This window comes from Prionailurus viverrinus, unplaced genomic scaffold, assembly GCF_022837055.1.
Source record: "Prionailurus viverrinus isolate Anna unplaced genomic scaffold, UM_Priviv_1.0 scaffold_73, whole genome shotgun sequence".
NCBI classification, from domain to species: Eukaryota; Metazoa; Chordata; class Mammalia; order Carnivora; family Felidae; genus Prionailurus; species Prionailurus viverrinus.
Genome location: NW_025927635.1, coordinates 119,970 through 139,960, shown reverse-complemented (window position 1 = coordinate 139,960; position 19,991 = coordinate 119,970). Strand labels below are relative to the sequence as shown.

General features: G+C 46.4%; 1 protein-coding gene across 1 annotated transcript in view; it reads left to right on the top strand.

Moving 5' to 3' along the window:
- Positions 1-19,829, top strand: part of LOC125159866 (uncharacterized) — a 30,472-nt gene extending 10,643 nt beyond the window's left edge. The window contains exons 8-25 of the mRNA XM_047848528.1: positions 735-759; positions 1,370-1,431; positions 1,897-1,921; positions 2,817-2,878; positions 3,343-3,367; positions 3,994-4,055; positions 4,523-4,547; positions 5,728-5,789; positions 6,255-6,279; positions 6,881-6,942; positions 7,407-7,431; positions 9,308-9,318; positions 9,781-9,805; positions 10,395-10,456; positions 10,916-10,946; positions 14,016-14,087; positions 19,197-19,319; positions 19,707-19,829. Of these exons, the coding sequence (XP_047704484.1) occupies positions 735-759; positions 1,370-1,431; positions 1,897-1,921; positions 2,817-2,878; positions 3,343-3,367; positions 3,994-4,055; positions 4,523-4,547; positions 5,728-5,789; positions 6,255-6,279; positions 6,881-6,942; positions 7,407-7,431; positions 9,308-9,318; positions 9,781-9,805; positions 10,395-10,456; positions 10,916-10,946; positions 14,016-14,062 (636 nt within the window). The 3' untranslated portion in view covers positions 14,063-14,087; positions 19,197-19,319; positions 19,707-19,829. The remainder of the gene's footprint in view (positions 1-734; positions 760-1,369; positions 1,432-1,896; positions 1,922-2,816; positions 2,879-3,342; positions 3,368-3,993; positions 4,056-4,522; positions 4,548-5,727; positions 5,790-6,254; positions 6,280-6,880; positions 6,943-7,406; positions 7,432-9,307; positions 9,319-9,780; positions 9,806-10,394; positions 10,457-10,915; positions 10,947-14,015; positions 14,088-19,196; positions 19,320-19,706) is intronic.
- The last annotated feature ends 162 nt before the right edge of the window (positions 19,830-19,991 follow it).

Genomic DNA, 19,991 nt, shown 5'->3' with positions numbered 1-19,991 from the left:
TGACCAGTATCTACATTCTCAAAAGACTCCTCATACTGCGCACTTCAAGGAATACAGCTGAGTGTGGCTCAGCAGTCACATTCAGTCTATGCAGGTAACCAAAGCCTCCGTATGCTCTGGCCCATGTTCATATCAAGCAACAGTCCTTGAGTTATTCTTGAGGAGGACCAACAAGGTACTGACGTGTATTCTGTGTCCTTCTAGGTGTCCCTAAGGAGGAAGAGCGGCGGCCCCTTCCTGAAAGGAGGCAGCAGGCTGTGGCTGAGGTGAGCTTGCCTGTCTTTCCCTGAGGAACACAAGTGCTGTCTTAGAGGCTTTCCAATCAACTTCTGTTGTACATATGACAGTCTACATTTTTGAGGATACTGTTACTTTCCCTGATGGGGACAGTGGTGAGTGGTTGCCTCTTGCCAACTGAAACCTTGGTCAGGGGGACATTGACCACTGGCAGTGGCAAACCTGGTAACAAACAGTGTCCTAGGATCTTTTTTGGCAGCAGCAACTTTTCCAGCTTGGGTGAAGAATTTTAGAGTCGCCATCCTAAGTGGTCTTGGCACATACATCCCAGGGGAAAAAAAACTTTTTACAGGCATACTATTCATTTGATTTGGGGACCTTTGACTCAAGCACTGTGTGCTATTTGGTTTCCTAAAATCAAGGGGAGAACCAATGTGCAGTGCTATGAGTTTATATCATGATCTCACCCTGGTGTTGTTTCCTTTCTCTACATTCAGGTCATCAAGAGAGCAATGGAATATGGTATGTATTTTGGAATCTGTCTCCTGCTGATGAAAGAATCTATATGTTCAGGAAGCTGGGGCATTCCTGATGGCATCAGTCTGGAGAGCTACCCTGAAGCCAGGGTTCTGGTAGGACAGAGGCTTGAGGGTGTGGAGAAATGACAGATTTCCCAGGGGAAACCTATGTCCATTTTTAGAGTGTGAGGAAGACAATATAATCAGTGTGTGGGGTGTGTGTGTGTGTGTGTGTACGCACAAGTGTGTTTGAGAGAGGCAGAACCTGAGGGACAGAGAAACTTACAAAGAGAATGAGACACACGAGAGAGAGAGAGAGAGAGAGAGAGAGAGAGAGAGAGAGAGAGATAAGAGAGAGAGAGAGAGAATGCGTGTTTCCCCGGGAGATATGTGCCACTGACACTGCACAATGTCTGATGTTTAGTGTCTCAGCAAACTCCTCCTACTGCAGACTTCAAAGATTATTGCTGAGTGAGGCTCAGCAGTCACATGCAGTCCATGCAGGTTACCAAAACCTCTGTATGGCCTGGCCCATATTCATTTCACAGAACAGTCCCTGAGTTATTCTTGAGCAGCACCAACAATGTACTGACCTGTTTTCTGTGTCCTTTTAGGAGTCACTGTGGAGAAAAAGCTGCAGTCCGTTACAGTAAGGAGGCAAAAGACTGTTGCAGAGGTGAGCTTGCCTGTCGTTCCCTGAGGCATACAAGTGCTTTCTTAGTGTCTTTCCAATCAACTTCTGTTCTAAATATGATGGTGTACATTTTAGATGATATTGTTACTTTCCCTGGTGGGGAGAGTGGGGAGTGCTTGCCTCTTGCCAACTGTAACCTTGGCCAGGGGGACACTGACCACTGGCAGTGCCAAGCATGGTAAGAGACAGTGTCAAAGGATCTTTTTTGTTCGCAGCAATATTCCCTCCTTGGGGGAAGAATTTTGCACTCTGCATCTTAAGTGTTCTTTAGACACATCCCCAGGGAAAACAACATCATACAGGCATCTTATTCATTTGCTTGTGTGGCCTTTGACTCAACCACTGTGTCCCATCTTGTATCCTAAAGTCACGAAGAGAACTCAAGAGTGGTGCAAATACTGTATATCGTGATCTCACCCTGATGGTGTTTTCTTTCCAAACATTCAGGTGGCCATAGGAGCTCGAGAAGAAGGTACGTATTCTGGAAACAGTTTCTTGCTGAGGAAAACATTTAGATGTTGATGTAGGTGGGACATACTTATTGTGTTCAATCTGGAGAGCCACCCTGATTCCAGAGACCTGGGACATCTTAGGCCACGTGTGTGTGGGGGGTGTGACTGAAGTCCTAAGTGAAAACTATGTCCATGTTTCCACAGTATGAGAAAGATAATGTATTCCTTGATTGCAGAGTGATGCTCTGTGCATGAGTCTTGGTGTTGTTCTGTATGTGTCTGTATGCAGTGTAACTGTGAGTGTGTATGTGTGTGTGTGTGTGCGTGTGCGTGCGTGTGTTTACTTGAGAGCCTCACAGACAGAGAGACAGAGGCACATACAGAAAGAGACAGACAGGGGCGCCTGAGTGGCGCAGTCGGTTAAGCGTCCGACTTCAGCCAGGTGACGATCTCGCGGTCCCGGAGTTCGAGCCCCGCGTCGGGCTCTGGGCTGATGGCTCAGAGCCTGGAGCTTGTTTCCGATTCTGTGTCTCCCTCTCTCTCTGCCCCTCCCCTGTTCATGCTCTGATCTCTCTGTCCCAAAATAAACAAACGTTGAAAAAACAAAAAAAAATTAAAAAAAAACAAAGAGACATATTGAAAAAAGTGAGAGAGAGAGAGAGAGAGAGAGATGTGAGTTTCCCCAGGTGATATGTGCCACTGACACTGCACAATGGCCAATGTCGACTTTCTCCAAAAGCTCCTCATAGTGCACACTTCAAGAAATACAGCTGAGTGTGGTCAGCAGTGACATTCAGTCCATGCAGGCACCAAAGCCTCCATATGCTGTGGCGCATTTTCTTATCAAGGATCACTCCCTGCGGTATTCTTGAGCATTACAGACAACGTACTGACATGTATTCTTTATGCTTCTAGGTGTCTGTAAGGAGGAAAATGTGTGGGCCGTTCCTGTCAGGAGACACCAAGGTGTTGCTGAGGTGAACTTGCCTGTCTTTGCCTATGGAAGACACGTTGATTACTTAGTGTACCTCCAGTCATATTCGGTGCCATAGGACTATGTACATTTTACATGATAGCATTCAATTCCGTGGTAGGGAGATTGGTGAGTGGTTGTCTCTTGCCAACTGTAACTTGATCCAGAGGACATTAACCACTGGCAATGCCAATCCTGCTAAGAAACAGTGTCATAGGATCTTTCCTGAGCATCAATTTTTCCTGCTTGGGTGAGGAATTGTGTAGTCAGCACCCTAAACGGACTTGAGAGACACATCCCCAGGAAAAAACAACTTCAGGCAGGCATCCTATTCATTTGTTTTTGGGGACCTTTGACTTAAGCACTGTGTGCATCTGGTTTCCTAAATTCCAGAGGAGAACCAAAGACCAGTGCAATGCGTGTTCATCATGGTCTGACCCTGATGGTGTTTCTTTTCTCTACATGCAGGTTGCCGCGGGACAAACAGGATATGGTATGTACTTTGGAATCAGTCCCCTGCTGATAAAATAATCTAGGTGGTCAGGAAGATGGGGCATTCCTGCTGGCATCAGTCTGGGGAGCTACCCTGACTCCAGGTTCCCTGCAGGACAGAGGCTTGAGGGTGTGGGGAAAAGACAGATTGCCCAGGGGAAAACCTGTGTCCCTGTTTACAGTGTGAGGAAGACAATGTATTCACTGTGTGTGAGTGTGTGTGTGTGTGTGTGTGTGTGTGTGTGTGAGTGCATGTATGTTTGAGTCAGACAGAAACTCAGGGACAGGGAAGGAGACAGGGAAACACACCAAGAGAAAGAGACACACACATTCATTAGAGAGATGGAGAGAGACACAGAGAGAGAGGAGAGACAGCGAGAGGTGTGCCCTTCCCTAGGAGATATGTGCCACTGACACTGCACAATAACCAATGTCTACATTCTCAAAAAACTCCTCAAACTGCACACTTCAAGGAATACTGCTGAGCGTTGCTCAGCAGCAACCTTCAGTCCATGCAGGTAACAAAAGCCTCCGTACGCTCTGGCCCATGTTCTTATTACGGAACAGTCCCTGAGTTTTCTTGAGCAGCACCAACAATGTACTGACGTGTGTTCTGTGTCCTTCTAGGTGTCCCTGAGGAGGAAAGGATGTGGGCCGTTCCTGTCAGGAGGCAGCAGGATGTTGCTGAGGTGAGCTTGCCTGTCTTTCCCTGAGGAACACAAGTCATTTCTTAGTGTCTTTCCAATCAACGTCTGTTGTAAATCGGACAATGTACTTTTTAGATGATATTGTTACTTTCCGGGGTATGGAGTGTGGAGTATGGGTGCCTCTTGCCAAATGTAACCTTGGCAGGGGGACATTCACCACTGGCAGTGCTAAACCTGGTCATAAACAGTGTCAAAGGATCTTTTTCGTCAGCAGCAATTTTTCCTGCTTGGGTGAGGAATTTTGTAGTCAACTTCCTCAGTGGTCTTCAGAGACACGTCCCCAGGAAACAACAACTTCTGACGGGCATGCTATTCATTTGCTACTGGGGACCTCTGACTCAAGCACTGTGTGCCATCTGGTTCCTAAAGTCCAGAGGAGAGTGAAAGCCCAGTGCAATGAGATTTCATCATGATCTGACCCTGATGGTGTTTCTTTTCTCTACAATCAGGTGGCCGCGGGAGCAACGAAATATGGTATGTATTTTGGAATCAGTCCCCTGCTGATGAAATGATCTATGTGGTCAGGAAGTTGGGATATCCCTGCTGGCATCAGTCTGGAGAGCTACCCTGACTCTAGGTTCCCTGTAGTACAGAGGCGTGAGGGTGTGGAGAAAAGATAGATTTCCCAGAGAACAACCTATATCCATGTTTACAGTGTGAGGAAGACAATGTATTCACTATGTGTTGTGTTTCTGTGTGTGTGCATGGGGGTCTGAGGGTGACAGAAACTGAAGGACAGAGAAAGAGACAGGGAAACACATAAAGAGAAAGAGACACATGCTTTCATGAGACAGAGAGAGAGGAGAGAGTGAGAGGGAGAGAGAAAGGGGGGAGACAGAGAGAGAGACAGAGAGAGAGAGACAGACAGAGAGAGATTGGGGGGGGGGTGTATCCCCAGGGGATATGTGTCACTGACCCTGCACAATGCTCAATGTCTAGTTTCTCAACAAAACTCCTCATACTGCATACTATACGGATTATTGCTGAGCGTGGCTCAGCAGTAACATTCATTCCGTGCAGAGAGCAATGGAATATGGTATGTATTTTGGAATCTGTCTCCTGCTGATGAAAGAATCTATATGTTCAGGAAGCTGGGGCATTCCTGATGGCATCAGTCTGGAGAGCTACCCTGAAGCCAGGGTTCTGGTAGGACAGGGGCTTGAGGGTGTGGAGAAATGACAGATTTCCCAGGGGAAACTTATGTCCATTTTTAGAGTGTGAGGAAGACAATATAATCAGTGTGTGGGGTGTGTGTGTGTGTGTGTGTGTGTGTACGCACAAGTGTGTTTGAGAGAGGCAGAACCTGAGGGACAGAGAAACTTACAAAGAGAATGAGACACACGAGAGAGAGATAGAGAGAGAGAGAGAGAGAGAGAGAGAGAGAGAGATAAGAGAGAGAGAGAGAGAATGCGTGTTTCCCCGGGAGATATGTGCCACTGACACTGCACAATGTCTGATGTTTAGTGTCTCAGCAAACTCCTCCTACTGCAGACTTCAAAGATTATTGCTGAGTGAGGCTCAGCAGTCACATGCAGTCCATGCAGGTTACCAAAACCTCTGTATGGCCTGGCCCATATTCATTTCACAGAACAGTCCCTGAGTTATTCTTGAGCAGCACCAACAATGTACTGACCTGTTTTCTGTGTCCTTTTAGGAGTCACTGTGGAGAAAAAGCTGCAGTCCGTTACAGTAAGGAGGCAAAAGACTGTTGCAGAGGTGAGCTTGCCTGTCGTTCCCTGAGGCATACAAGTGCTTTCTTAGTGTCTTTCCAATCAACTTCTGTTCTAAATATGATGGTGTACATTTTAGATGATATTGTTACTTTCCCTGGTGGGGAGAGTGGGGAGTGCTTGCCTCTTGCCAACTGTAACCTTGGCCAGGGGGACACTGACCACTGGCAGTGCCAAGCATGGTAAGAGACAGTGTCAAAGGATCTTTTTTGTTCGCAGCAATATTCCCTCCTTGGGGGAAGAATTTTGCACTCTGCATCTTAAGTGTTCTTTAGACACATCCCCAGGGAAAACAACATCATACAGGCATCTTATTCATTTGCTTGTGTGGCCTTTGACTCAACCACTGTGTCCCATCTTGTATCCTAAAGTCACGAAGAGAACTCAAGAGTGGTGCAAATACTGTATATCGTGATCTCACCCTGATGGTGTTTTCTTTCCAAACATTCAGGTGGCCATAGGAGCTCGAGAAGAAGGTACGTATTCTGGAAACAGTTTCTTGCTGAGGAAAACATTTAGATGTTGATGTAGGTGGGACATACTTATTGTGTTCAATCTGGAGAGCCACCCTGATTCCAGAGACCTGGGACGTCTTAGGCCAAGTGTGTGTGTGGGGGGGTGTGATGTATTCCTTGATTGCAGAGTGATGCTGTGTGCATGAGTCTTGGTGTTGTTCTGTATGTGTCTGTATGCAGTGCAACTGTGAGTGTGTACGTGTGTGTGTGTGTGTGCGTGTGCGTGTTTACTTGAGAGCCTCACAGACAGAGACACAGAGGCACATACAGAAAGAGATAGACATATTGAAAAAAGTGAGAGAGAGACAGAGAGAGAGATGTGAGTTTCCCCAGGTGATCTGCGCCACTGACACTGCACAATGGCCAATGTCGACTTTCTCCAAAAGCTCCTCATAGTGCACACTTCAAGAAATACAGCTGAGTGTGGTCAGCAGTGACATTCAGTCCATGCAGGCACCAAAGCCTCCATATGCTGTGGTGCATTTTCTTATCAAGGATCACTCCCTGCGGTATTCTTGAGCATTACAGACAACGTACTGACATGTATTCTTTATGCCTCTAGGTGCTTGTAAGGAGGAAAATGTGTGGGCCGTTCCTGTCAGGAGACACCAAGGTGTTGCTGAGGTGAACTTGCCTGTCTTTGCCTATGGAAGACACGTTGATTACTTAGTGTACCTCCAGTCATATTCAGTGCCATAGGACTATGTACATTTTACATGATAGCATTCAATTCCGTGGTAGACAGATTGGTGAGTGGTTGTCCCTTGCCAACTGTAACTTGATCCAGAGGACATTAACCACTGGCAATGCCAATCCTGCTAAGAAACAGTGTCATAGGATCTTTCCTGAGCATCAATTTTTCCTGCTTGGGTGAGGAAGTTTGTAGTCGGCACCCTAAATGGTCTTCAGAGACACATCCCCAGGAAAAAACAACTTCAGACAGGCATCCTATTCATTTGTTTTTGGGGACCTTTGACTCAAGCACTGTGTGCATCTGGTTTCCTAAATTCCAGAGGAGAACCAAAGACCAGTGCAATGCGTGTTCATCATGGTCTGACCCTGATGGTGTTTCTTTTCTCTACATGCAGGTTGCCGCGGGACAAACAGGATATGGTATGTACTTTGGAATCAGTCCCCTGCTGATGAAATAATCTAGGTGGTCAGGAAGATGGGGCATTCCTGCTGGCATCAGTCTGGGGAGCTACCCTGACTCCAGGTTCCCTGTAGGACAGAGGCTTGAGGGTGTGGGGAAAAGACAGATTGCCCAGGGGAAAACCTGCGTCCATGTTTACAGTGTGAGGAAGACAATGTATTCACTGTGTGTGTGTGTGTGTGTGTGTGTGTGTGTGTGTGAGTGCATGTATGTTTGAGTCAGACAGAAACTCAGGGACAGGGAAGGAGACAGGGAAACACACCAAGAGAAAGAGACACACACATTCATTAGAGAGATGGAGAGAGACACAGAGAGAGAGGAGAGACAGCGAGAGGTGTGCCCTTCCCTAGGAGATATGTGCCACTGACACTGCACAATAATCAATGTCTACATTCTCAAACAACTCCTCAAACTGCACACTTCAAGGAATACTGCTGAGCGTGGCTCAGCAGCAACCTTCAGTCCATGCAGGTAACAAAAGCCTCCATACGCTCTGGCCCATGTTCATATCACGGAACAGTCCCTGAGTTTTCTTGAGCAGCACCAACAATGTACTGACGTGTGTTCTGTGTCCTTCTAGGTGTCCCTGAGGAGGAAAAGATGTGGGTCGTTCCTGTCAGGAGGCAGCAGGATGTTGCTGAGGTGAGCTTGCCTGTCTTTCCCTGAGGAACACAAGTCACTTCTTAGTGTCTTTCCAATCAACGTCTGTTGTAAATCGGACAATGTACTTTTTAGATGATATTGTTACTTTCCGGGGTGTGGAGTGTGGAGTATGGGTGCCTCTTGCCAAGTGTAACCTTGGCAGGGGGACATTCACCACTGGCAGTGCTAAACCTGGTCATAAACAGTGTCAAAGGATCTTTTTCGTCAGCAGCAATTTTTCCTGCTTGGGTGAGGAATTTTTTAGTCAGCATCCTCAGTGATCTTCAGAGACACATCCCCAGGAAACAACAACTTCTGACGGGCATGCTATTCATTTGCTACTGGGGACCTCTGACTCAAGCACTGTGTGCCATCTGGTTCCTAAAGTCCATAGGAGAGTGAAAGCCCAGTGCAATGAGAGTTCATCATGATCTGACCCTGATGGTGTTTCTTTTCTCTACAATCAGGTGGCCGCGGGAGCAACAAAATATGGTATGTATTTTGGAAGCAGTCCCCTGCTGATGAAATGATCTATGTGGTCAGGAAGTTGGGATATTCCTGCTGGCATCAGTCTGGAGAGCTACCCTGACTCTAGGTTCCCTGTAGGACAGAGGCGTGAGGGTGTGGAGAAAAGATAGATTTCCCAGGGGACAACCTATATCCATGTTTGCAGTGTGAGGAAGACAATGTATTCACTATGTGTTGTGTTTCTGTGTGTGTGCGTGGGGGTCTGAGGGTGACAGAAACTGAAAGACAGAGAAAGAGACAGGGAAACACATAAAGAGAAAGAGACACATGCTTTCATGAGACAGAGAGAGAGGAGAGAGTGAGAGGGAGAGAGAGAGGGGGGAGACAGAGAGAGAGACAGAGAGAGAGAGACAGAGAGAGATTGGGGGGGGGTGTATCCCCAGGGGATATGTGTCACTGACCCTGCACAATGCTCAATGTCTAGTTTCTCAACAAAACTCCTCATACTGCACACTATACGGATTATTGCTGAGTGTGGCTCAGCAGTAACATTCAGTCCATGCAGGCAACCAAAGCCTCCATAGGCTGTGGTGCATTTTCTTACCAAGGATCACTCCCTGTTGTATTCTTGAGCATTACCGACAGCGTACTGACATATATTCTGTATGCTTCTAGGTGTCCCTAAGGAGGAAACTATGTGGGCTGTTCCTGTCAGGAGACACCAAGGTGTTGCTGAGGTGAACTTGCCTGTCTTTGCCTATGGAAGACAAGTTGATTACTTAGTGTATCTCCAGTCATATTCGGTGCCATAGGACTATGTACATTTTACATGATTGCATTCAATTCCGTGGTAGGGAGATTGGTAAGTGGTTGTCTCTTGCCAACTGTAACTTGATCCAGAGGACATTAACCAGTGGCAATGCCAATCCTGCTAAGAAACAGTGTCATAGGATCTTTCCTGAGCATCAATTTTTCCTGCTTGGGTGAGGAGTTTGTAGTTGGCACCCTGAATGGTCTTCAGAGACACATCCCCAGGAAAAACAACTTCAGATAGGCATCCTATTCATTTGTTTTTGGGGACCTTTGACTCAAGCACTGTGTGCATCTGGTTTCCTAAAGTCCAGAGGAGAACCAAAGACCAGTGCAATGCATGTTCATCATGGTCTGACCCTGATGGTGTTTCTTTTCTCTACATTCAGGTTGCCGCGGGACAAACAGAATATGGTATGTACTTTGGAATCAGTCCCCTGCTGATGAAATAATCTATGTGGTCAGGAAGTTGGGATATTCCTGCTGGCATCAGTCTGGAGAGCTACCCTGACTCCAGGTTCCCTGTAGGACAGAGGCTTGAGGGTGTGGGGAAAAGACAGATTGCCCAGGGGAAAACCTGTGTCCATGTATACAGTGTGACAAAGACAATGTATTCACTGTGTGTGTGTGTGTATTGCTGAGTCAGACAGAAACTGAGAGACAGGGAAGGAGACAGGGAAACATACTAAGAGAATGAGACACACACATTCATTAGAGAGACAGAGAGAGAGACACAGAGGGAGGAGAGACAGCGAGAGATGTGTCTTGCCCCAGGAGATATGTGCCACTGACACTGCACAATAACCAATGTCTACATTCTGAAAAAACCCCTCCTACTGCACATTTCAATGATTATTGCTGAGTGTGGCTCAGCAGTAACCTTCTGTCCATGCAGGTAAGGAAATCCGCCGTATGCTCTGCCCATGTTCCTATCAAGGATAAGTCCCTGAGCTTTCTTGAGCAGTACTAACAATGTCCTGATGTGTGTACTGTGTCCTTCTAGGTGTCCCTGTGGAGGAAAAGATGTGGGCTTTTCCTGTAAGGACGCACCAGGCTGTTGGTGAGGTGAGCTGGCCTGTCTTCCCTTGAGGAACACAATTACTTTCTTAGTGTCTTTCCAATCAACTTCTGTTGTAAATTTGACATTATACATGGTAGATGATATTGTTACTTTCCTTGGCGGGGAGAGTGGTGAGTGCTTGTCTCTTGCCAACTGTTATTGGTGAGGGGGACATTTACCAGTGGCAGTGCCAAACCTGGTGATAAATAGTGTGTTAGGATTAATTTTATCAGAAGCAATTTTCCCTGCTTGGGTGAAGAATTTTAGAGTCTCTATACTAAGTGAACTTGAGAGACACATCCCCCAGAATATATAACTTCTGACAGGCATCCTATTCGTTTGCTTTTGTGGCCTTTGACTCAACCACTGTGTTCCCTATTGGATCCTAATATCACCAATATCTAAAGAGTGGTGCAATCAGTGTGCCTCACCTTCTTACCCTTGTGCTGTTTTCTTTTCTATAGTTTCCTGGGGTCTCTGGAACCATGGAGAATGGTAGGTATTCAGGAATCAATCATTTGCTGTCTTTAGTCAGGGGAGTGCTTCTGATTTTGGGTTTCCATTGAAAGGAGGATCACAGACGTAGTCACAAAGCGATTTGTCGAAGGGTAAACCATGTTCATGTGTTTACAGGCACTCGTGTGGCATTCAGGTAGTGAGTTTCTGTGCGTGGAGACTGGGTGAGTCTCTTTGTGAACTGACAAGTGTGTGAAGTGAGCATGTATGTGCTTGTATGTGGTCTCTGTGTGAGAAGTTTATGTTCCTCTAGATTAACATGTCCCTAAAGAGCACAGTTGCTGGTGTGAACTTTGCCATTCATAAGAAAAATCCCATCACCGAGCTTCATGATGTGTGTCTGTATGTCAAAGGATATAAATACGGACAATTTAAATATAGTTAGTATATTATACACCAAATATAGCTTGTTTAGGCTGAAAAAAGTCCTATTAATAGCCAGGAAAACATTCACAGGATTCTGAACGGGAAATATGTTTTCAGAATCCATAGGATTCTGTGAATCAAGACTTCAGTTCAAGGTAGACCTCAACTCTGAGGAGGCTGTTTCATTGCCTTCAGGGCACTTGGATCGATCCTGATTAAGGAGAAGGAGCCCTAATGGTATCTAATTGGACTCTGAGGAAAGGAAGCTTATGGAAGTGATGAATTATGGAGGGGTTGGCACGGGCTGTGGGGATGGGGGCTGGACGGGGAGACGAGGCCCTTTAACCCCCAATTCCTAGCACTTTCTCTCACGCCTCTACTTTCTGAGGCAGACCCTGAATTTCTAGGCTGAGGTTGTCATCAGTAATAATTTCAGTCCTTGCTCCTGATCCTCCTTGTGTGGGGCACCCGCCAGTGCTGAGACTAGAGTGATCACAGAGTCCGTGCTCCATCATACTTCAGCAGTAAAGGGATAACTGCCCCAGGGTTACTGCCTTCCTGCCCCTCCTATCCTTTCTAAAAAGGAGATTCAAGGAGCCTGAGAAGGAATCCTCCCCCTCTTAGCTGGACGGCTGGGGCAGGTGGCCCCTGGTGCAGGCATATGCCACACCCAGTTCTGGAGGGCATCTGAGAAGAGGATCCTCCAGCTTCTAGAAATCCTTTCTCTCAAGCTCTTAGTGTCCCAGGGGTGTGGAAGATAATGCCTGCTGTGTGTGGTCAAATGCAGGAATGAAACCAGCAGCCAGGCTCTAAGGATCCTTGCTCCTTCAAATACTTCAGCCTGAAAGGGTGAGAGCACGGTCCAGGGTCGTGGACTAGATGTTAAGCGGGAAATATTGAGGGGTTGCAGAGGGAAGACACGAAGGACATCCAGGCTATGTGAGGGTGGGAGGGGACACCACGGTGGCAGGATTATTTGAATCAGTGTAGCATCAGCACCTGGGCCCAGCCTTGTCCTCACCGAGGATGACATTTGGGCTCCTTCTGGGTGGGATGAGGCAGGATGAGCCGGCATGCCGGGTGAGGGTACCGTATGGACATCTTCCTAAAAGCCTGGGGAGAGGGGCGTCCTTCCTGTGCCAGCCTCTTCTCCACCTACCAGACACTTTCATTGGTGGACACTGGGGAGGAGCAGACAATGGAGTCAGGTCTCCTGTTCTCCCACCTGGGACACGCCAGCAGGGATGGAACCAGGGTCAGGCCAGACACAAGTACGTTTCCAGGCCTGATCCACCTGGCCAGGAGGGACCAGTTTTCACTTTTCACCTGCTTCTGGCCATCACCTGACAGCCAGTCCTTGTCTACACACTATTGGCCAAGGGTTGTCTGGCTGGAAACACATTCATACAAAAGGGATCTCATCCCATGTGACCAGGGCAGCTGTAGAACATTCTAGTTGCAGAGGAGGTGAGAGGGGCACAGGCTCCAGTGCACAGGGAGCTCAGCAAAGTGGTGGGGGCTGATCCCAGAGTGGAGGTGGTCCTTGCTGTGCTCTTTCCTGGCCCGAGGACATCGGTGTGAGAGTTTGTCTGAAAGGTATGGGAACTGACAGGTCCAAATACTGTCTCTGACCTTCCTTCCACTCACGGGCACAGGAGCCATAGCTCTGGATGGTCACTGCAAGGGCACCGACAGCCTCTCTGTCATTGCTCGTCCCCCAGGGGCTCAGCCCTAGGCAGCCCATGTTTGGCCCCAATAAGCGCCTGCTGTTCACAGCCTTGGGCTGGGAACTAGTTTAGGGGCAGAAAGGTCCCTCCTCAGCTCACCCAGGCCTGTTGGGCCCCACACTATGCTAGCTGTCTGCCCAGGCACTGGTCCAGATCAGAATGAGAAGGGTGGGCTCCTGAAGACAGTGAGGTACTCCCCCTCTGCCCCGCCGCTCTGATTACACCCAGCATGAGTGTGGGGGTGTCATGCTCTTCACTCTGTTTATAATGTGCCCCTGCTGGGATTCCCCTAAGACCTGGGTGTTGACCTTCCATTCTAAGTGTCCCCAGGGCCTCACGCAGTGGCTGCCACATACGCATGAGCCCAGGGAGAACCTACCAAGGAATGGTCAGCTCAGGCCAGCAAGCTCCTCTGCAGAAACCTCCAGGACTGGGAGGTCACGTCTTCCTCATGTGTACATCCTAAAGCTGTGCTATCCAGGGCAGCAGCCACTTGCCACATAGCCATTAGCCGCCCTAGCCACGTTTCTGGTGCCCGGGAGACGCATGTTTACAACGCAGAACATTTCCACCCTCACAGAGGGTTCTTCTGGGCAGCTGCTCTGAGCCGGGCACAGGGTCTGCTCGTGGAACCCGCCAAACCCTATGTCTGTCTGTAACAGTTGGAATGTCAGGTTGCGCAGGTGGCACCTTCTTGCGAGGGTGAGAGCTATCGTGATCCACTGCAGCTGGGGAAGTACCAGATGAAGGGGGATCCTTTCTCTTGCTTGAAGGTTTGCAACTGTGGTCAATGCCTTGTGGAAGGGCTCTGCCTTTGCCAAGCCCAGGGAAGGTCTGAGGACCCAGAGGAAGGGCAAGTGATGCCGGCTGAGCCAGCATGGCCTCACAGGGAGTTGCAGGAATGGTGGAGCCCCTGTCTCTAATAACCTGCTTGCTCATGCTTGTGTCTCTAAAGATTGGGTGTTGGAGAGCCTGTCTGACTCTGGAACCGATGATGAATAGTCGTCAGATAGGGAACTGCACTCAGGTAGGAATCAATGGGAGAGGGTTTCTGGGAACAGCTGGCTTATACCTGCTGCTTTGTAGACTTAGAATGGGAGGTATGAAATCAGAAAGACAAAGCAAGGATGTGCGAAGCCTTGTTTTGTTCTTTTAATATAATAGTAGCGTCTTTTAATAGAATAGATGTGTTCTCCCTCTGGGCTTTGAATGTACTCTGTCTGTAACCATCTTTTTAAAGTTTTTTTTTTTAAATCAAGTTGGTTAACATATAGTGTAATAATGGTTTCAGTAATAGAATTTAGTGACTTATCACTTCCATAGAACACCCAGTGGTCATCCGCACCAAGTGCCCTCCCTAATGCTCATCACCTATTTAGTACATCCCTCTACCCAACACCCTTCTAACAACCCTCAGTGTGTGAAGAGTTAATCAGTCACTTATGGACTGTCTTCATCTCTGTTTTTACCTTATTTTTCCTTCCATTCTCCTATGTTCATCTGTTTTGTTAGATTCCACACATGAGTGAAATCATATGATATTTGTCTTTCTCTGACTGACTTAATTTGCTTACCATAACACATTCTAGTTGCATCCACGTTGTTGCAAAAGGCAAGATTTCATTCTTTTGGATCATGGAATAATATTCTATTCTATGCAGAGAGATAGATAGATAGATAGATAGATATAGATATAGATATAAAAATAGGTATCTATATATAGACAGATATATATATATATCTATATATTCCTTATCCATTCATCAGTCACTGGACACCTTGGCTCCTTCCATAATTTGGCTATTATTGACAGTGCCATTATAAACACTGGGGTGCATGTGCCCCTTTGAGTCAGCACTCCCGTATCCTTTGGATAAATATCTAATCATGCAATTGCTAGGACGTAGGGTAGCTCTCTTTGTAATTTTTTTGCAGACCTCCATACTATTTTCCGGAGTGGCTGCACTAGTTTGCATTCCCACCAACAGGCAAAAGTGTTCCCCCTTCTCCGCATCCTCGCCAACATCTATTGTTACCTGCGTTGTTAATTTGAGCCATGCTGACGGTGTGAGGTGGTATCTCATTCTGCTTTTGATTTGTATTGCCCTGATGATGACTGCTGTTGAGCCTCTTTTCATGTGTCTGTTAGCCATCTGGTTGTCTTCTTGGGAGAAACGTCTGTTCATGTCTTTTGACCATTTCTTCCCTGAATTCCTTGTTTTTTGGGTGTTGAGTCTGCTAGTTCTTTACAGATGTTGGAAACTAACCCTTTAATCTGATATGTCCTTTGCAAATACCTTCTCTGATTCCACCAGTTTTGTTGGTTGTTTCCGTTGCCGTGCAGAAGCTTTTTTTCATCTTGATGAGGTCCCAAGAGTTTTGTTTTTGTTTGTTTGTTTTGTTTTTGTTGTTGGCTTTTGTTTCCTTTCTCTCCTGAAACATGTCTATCAAGATGTTGCTGTGGCTGAGGTCAAGAGGTTGTTGCCTGTTTTCTCCTCTAGGATTGTGATGGTTTTCTGTCTCACATGTAGCTCTTTCATCCATTTTGAGTTCATTTTTGTGTATAGTAGGTAAGCGGTCCCATTGCATTCTTCTGCATGTCACTATCCTGTTTTCCCAATACCATTTGCTGAAGAGACTGTCTTTTTCCATTGGATATTCTTTCCTCTTTTGTCAAAGATGACTTGGCTATACACTTGTGAGTCCATTTCTGGGTTCTCTATTCTGTTCCATTCATGTATGTCTCTGTGTTCGTGCCAGTACCATACTCTCTTAGTGATTATAGCATTGTAACATAGCTTGAGGTCTGGAATTGTGATGCTTCCATGTTTGGTTTTCTTTTTCAACATCACTTGAACTATTCGGGGTCTTCTCTGGTTCCATACATATTTTAGAATTGTTTGTTCTAGCTCTGTGGAGAATGCTAATGTTACTTGATAGGGACTGCATTGAGGCTGTAGATTGCTTTGGGGAGTATCAACGTTTGAACAGTATTTTTTCTTCCAATCCATGAGCGTGGAATGCCATTCCAATTCTTTGTGTCTTCTTCAATTTCTTCATCAGCTCTCAATACTTTTTAGCGTACAGATCTTTTACCTCCTTGGATACATTTCTTCCTATGTATCTTATGGTTTGGGATGCAATTGTTAATGGGACAGATTCCTTAATTTCTCTTCCTTCTGCTTCATTATTGGTGTATAGAATGCAATTGATTTCTGTACATTGGTTTCATATCCTGTGACTTTGCTGAATTCATGTAACGGTTCTAGCAGTTGTTTGGTGGAGTCTTTTCTTTTTTAAAGATGAAATTCATTGTCAAATTGGTTTCCATACAACACCCAGTGCTCATCCCGAAAGGTGCCCTCCTCAAAGCCCATCACCCACTTTCCCCTCCCTCCCACCCTCCATCAACTCTCAGTTTATCCTCAGTTTTAAAGGGTCTCTTATGGTTTGACTCCCTCCCTCTCTAACTTTTTTTTCCTTCCCCTCCCCCATAGTCTTCTGTTAAGTTTCTCAGGATCCACATAAGAGTAAAACATATGGTATCTGTCTTTCTCTGGATAACTTATTTCACTTAGCGTAACACTCTCCAGTTCCATCCACGTTGCTACAAAAGGTCATATTTCATTCTTTCTCATTGCCAAGTAGTATTCCACTGTGTATATAAACCACAGTTTCTTTATCCATTCACCAGTTGATGGACATTTAGGCTCTTTCCATAATTTGGCTATTGTTGAAAGTGCTGCTAGAAACATCGGGGTACAAGTGCCCCTATGCATCAGCACTCCTGTATCCCTTGGGTAATTCCTAGCAGTGTTCTTCCTGGGTCATAGGGTAGATCTATCTTTACGTTTTTGAGGAACCTCCACACTGTTTTCCAGAGTGGCTGCACCAGTGTGCATTCCCACCAACAGTGCAAGAGGATTCCCATTTCCCCGCATCCTGTCCAGCATTCTATAGAGGTCTCTGGATGTGTTCACTTTAGCCACTCTGACTGTCGTGAGGTGGTATCTCAGTGTGGTTTTGATTTGTATTTCCCTGATGAGGAGTGGTGGCATTGAGTATCTTTTCATGTGCCTGTTGGCCATCTGGATGTCTTCTTTGGAAAAGTGTCTATTCACGTCTTCTGCCCACTTCTTCGCTGGAGAATGTGTTTGTTGGGTGTGGAGTTTGGGGAGTTCTGTATGGATTTTGGAAACTAGCCCTTTGTCTGATATGTCATTTGCAAATATCTTTTCCTATTCCATCGGTTGCCTTTTAGTTTTGTTGACTGTTTCCTTTGCAGTGTAGAAGCTTTTCATCTTGATGAGGCCCCAATAGTTCATTTGTGCTTTTAATTCCCTTGCCTTTGGAGATGTGTCAAGGAAGAAATTGCTGCAGCTGACTTCAGAGCGGTTTTTTCCTGCTTACTCCTCTAGGGTGTTGACGGTTTCCTGTCTCACATTCAGGTCCTTTATCCATTCTGAGTTTATTTTTGTGAATGGTGTAAGACAGTTCTCTAGTTTCATTCTTCTGCATGTCGCTGTCCAGTTCTCCCAGCACCATTTGTTAAAGAGACTGTCTTTTTTCCATTGGATATTCTTTCCTGCTTTGTCAAAGATGAGTTGGCCATACATTTGTGGGTCCAATTCTGGAGTCTCTATCCTATTCCATCGGTCTATGTGTCTGTTTTCGTGCCAATACCATACTGTCTTGATGATTACAGTTTTGTAGTAGAGGCTAAAGTCTGGGATTGTGATGCCTCCCGCTTCGGTGTTCTTCTTCAATATTACTTTGGCTATTCGGGGTCTTTTGTGGTTCCATACAAATTTTAGGATTGCTTGTTCTAGCTTGGAGAAGAATGCTGGTGCAATTTTGATTGGAATTGCTTTGAATATGTAGATTGCTTTGGGTAGTATTGACATTTTAACAACTTTATTCTTCCAATCCATCAGCATGGAATGTTTTTCCATTTCTTTGTATCGTCTTCAATTTCCTTCATAAGCATTCTATAGTTTTCAGCATACAGATCTTTGACATCTTTGGTTAGGTTAATTCCTAGGAATTTTATGATTCTTGGTGCCATTGTGAAAGAAATCAGTCACTTTATTTGTCTTTCTGTTGCTTCATTATTAGTGTATAACAATGCAACTGATTTCTGTACATTAATTTTCTATCCTGCGACTTGGCTGAATTCATGTGTCAGTTCTAGCAGGCTTTTGGTGGAGTCTGTTGGGTTTTCCATGTAGAATATCATGTCATCTGCAAAAAGTGAAAGCTTGACTTCATCTTTGCCAATTTGGATGCCATTGATTTCCTTTTGTTGTCTGATTGCTGATGCTAGCACTTCCAACACTATGTTAAACGACAGTGGTGAGAGTGGACATCCCTGTGGTGTTCCCGATCTCAGGGGGAAAGCTCTCAGTTTTTCCCCATCGAGGATGATATTAGCTGTCAGCTTTTCATAAATAGCTTTTAGGATGTTTAAGTATGTTCCTTCTGTCCCAACTTTCTCAAGGTTTTTCTTTATTAAGAAAGCATGCTGGTCTTGTCAAATGCTTTTTCTGCGTCGATTGACAGGACCATATGGTTCGTATCTTTTCTTTTATTAATGTGATGTATCCCATTGATTCATTTGCAAATGTTGAACCAGCCCTGCAGCCCAGGAACGAATCCCACTTGATCATGGTGAATAATTCTTTTTGTACGCTGTTGAATTCGATTTGCTAGTATCCTGTTGAGAATTCTTGCATCCATATGCATCAGGGATATTGGCCTGTAGTTCTCTTTGTTTGCTGCGTCTCTGTCTGGTTTGGGAATCAAAGTGATGCTGGCTTCATAGAATGAGTCTGGAAGCTTTCCTTCCCCTTTCTATATTTTGGGACAGCTTGAGAAGGATAGATATTATCTCTGCTTTAAATGGCTGATAGAATTCCCCAAGGGAAGCCATCTGGTCCTGGACTCTTATTTGTTGGGAGATTTTTGATAACTGATCCAATTTCTTCGCTGGTTATGGGTCTGTTCAAGTTTTCTATTTCTTCCTGTTTGAGTTTTGGAAGTGTGTGGGTGCTGAGGAATTTGTCCATTTCTTCCGGGTTGTCCCGTTTGTTGGCCTATAATTTTTCATAGTATTCCCTGATAATTGCTTGTATTTCAGAAGGATTGGTTGCTGATCGCTTAGATTCCACCCACATCTGCCTAATTTACCCCAATAACCACCAGAAGCCTAGCAGAACAGACTCTCCGGAGCCAAGCATAGACGAGAGGCCCACGGAAGAGGGTAGGAAGGGTGGAGAGGCGGTGCGCGCTACACGTATTGGCGGGAGGGAGCCAGAGCGGTGGAGGGGCAGCCAGCACACCCGGCAAGGAGGGGCCCCTGAGTCTGGCTTGCAAAAGCGGAGGGGCCGGATGGAGTGTGTTCTGACAGCCAGTGGGACTTAACATCTGGAATGTTATAAGTCAATTGCTATGCTCGGAGAGCGGGAGGGAGAGTTGTTGAGCCCCGGACAACAGAGCTCAGCTTGGCGGGGAACAAAGGCGCCCGAAGCGCCATCTCCCTCGCCCACCCCCCAGCCAAAATCCCAAAGGGAGCCAGTTCCCGTCACGGAACTTGCTTGCACCCGCAAACACCCAATGCTGTGCTTATGCGGATCCATCCCTCCGACAGGTCTGCCTCCCTCCCGTTGCCACTAGGCCCCTCCAAAGCGGACCACCGAAGGCAAAGCGAGCTGAGCCTGCACCTCCCGCCCCTGTGCACCTTGCAGACCCACCCCGGCTAATACGCCAGATCCCATCGAAGCAGCACCACAAGCCTGGCAGTGTGCAAGTAGCCCAGACAGAGGCCACACCACTCCACAGTGAGTCCTGCTCCTGGGAGAGGGGGAGATAAGGTACAGGCCAGTCTGACTGTGGCCTCAGCGGTGGGCTGGGGGCAGACATCAGGTCTGACTGC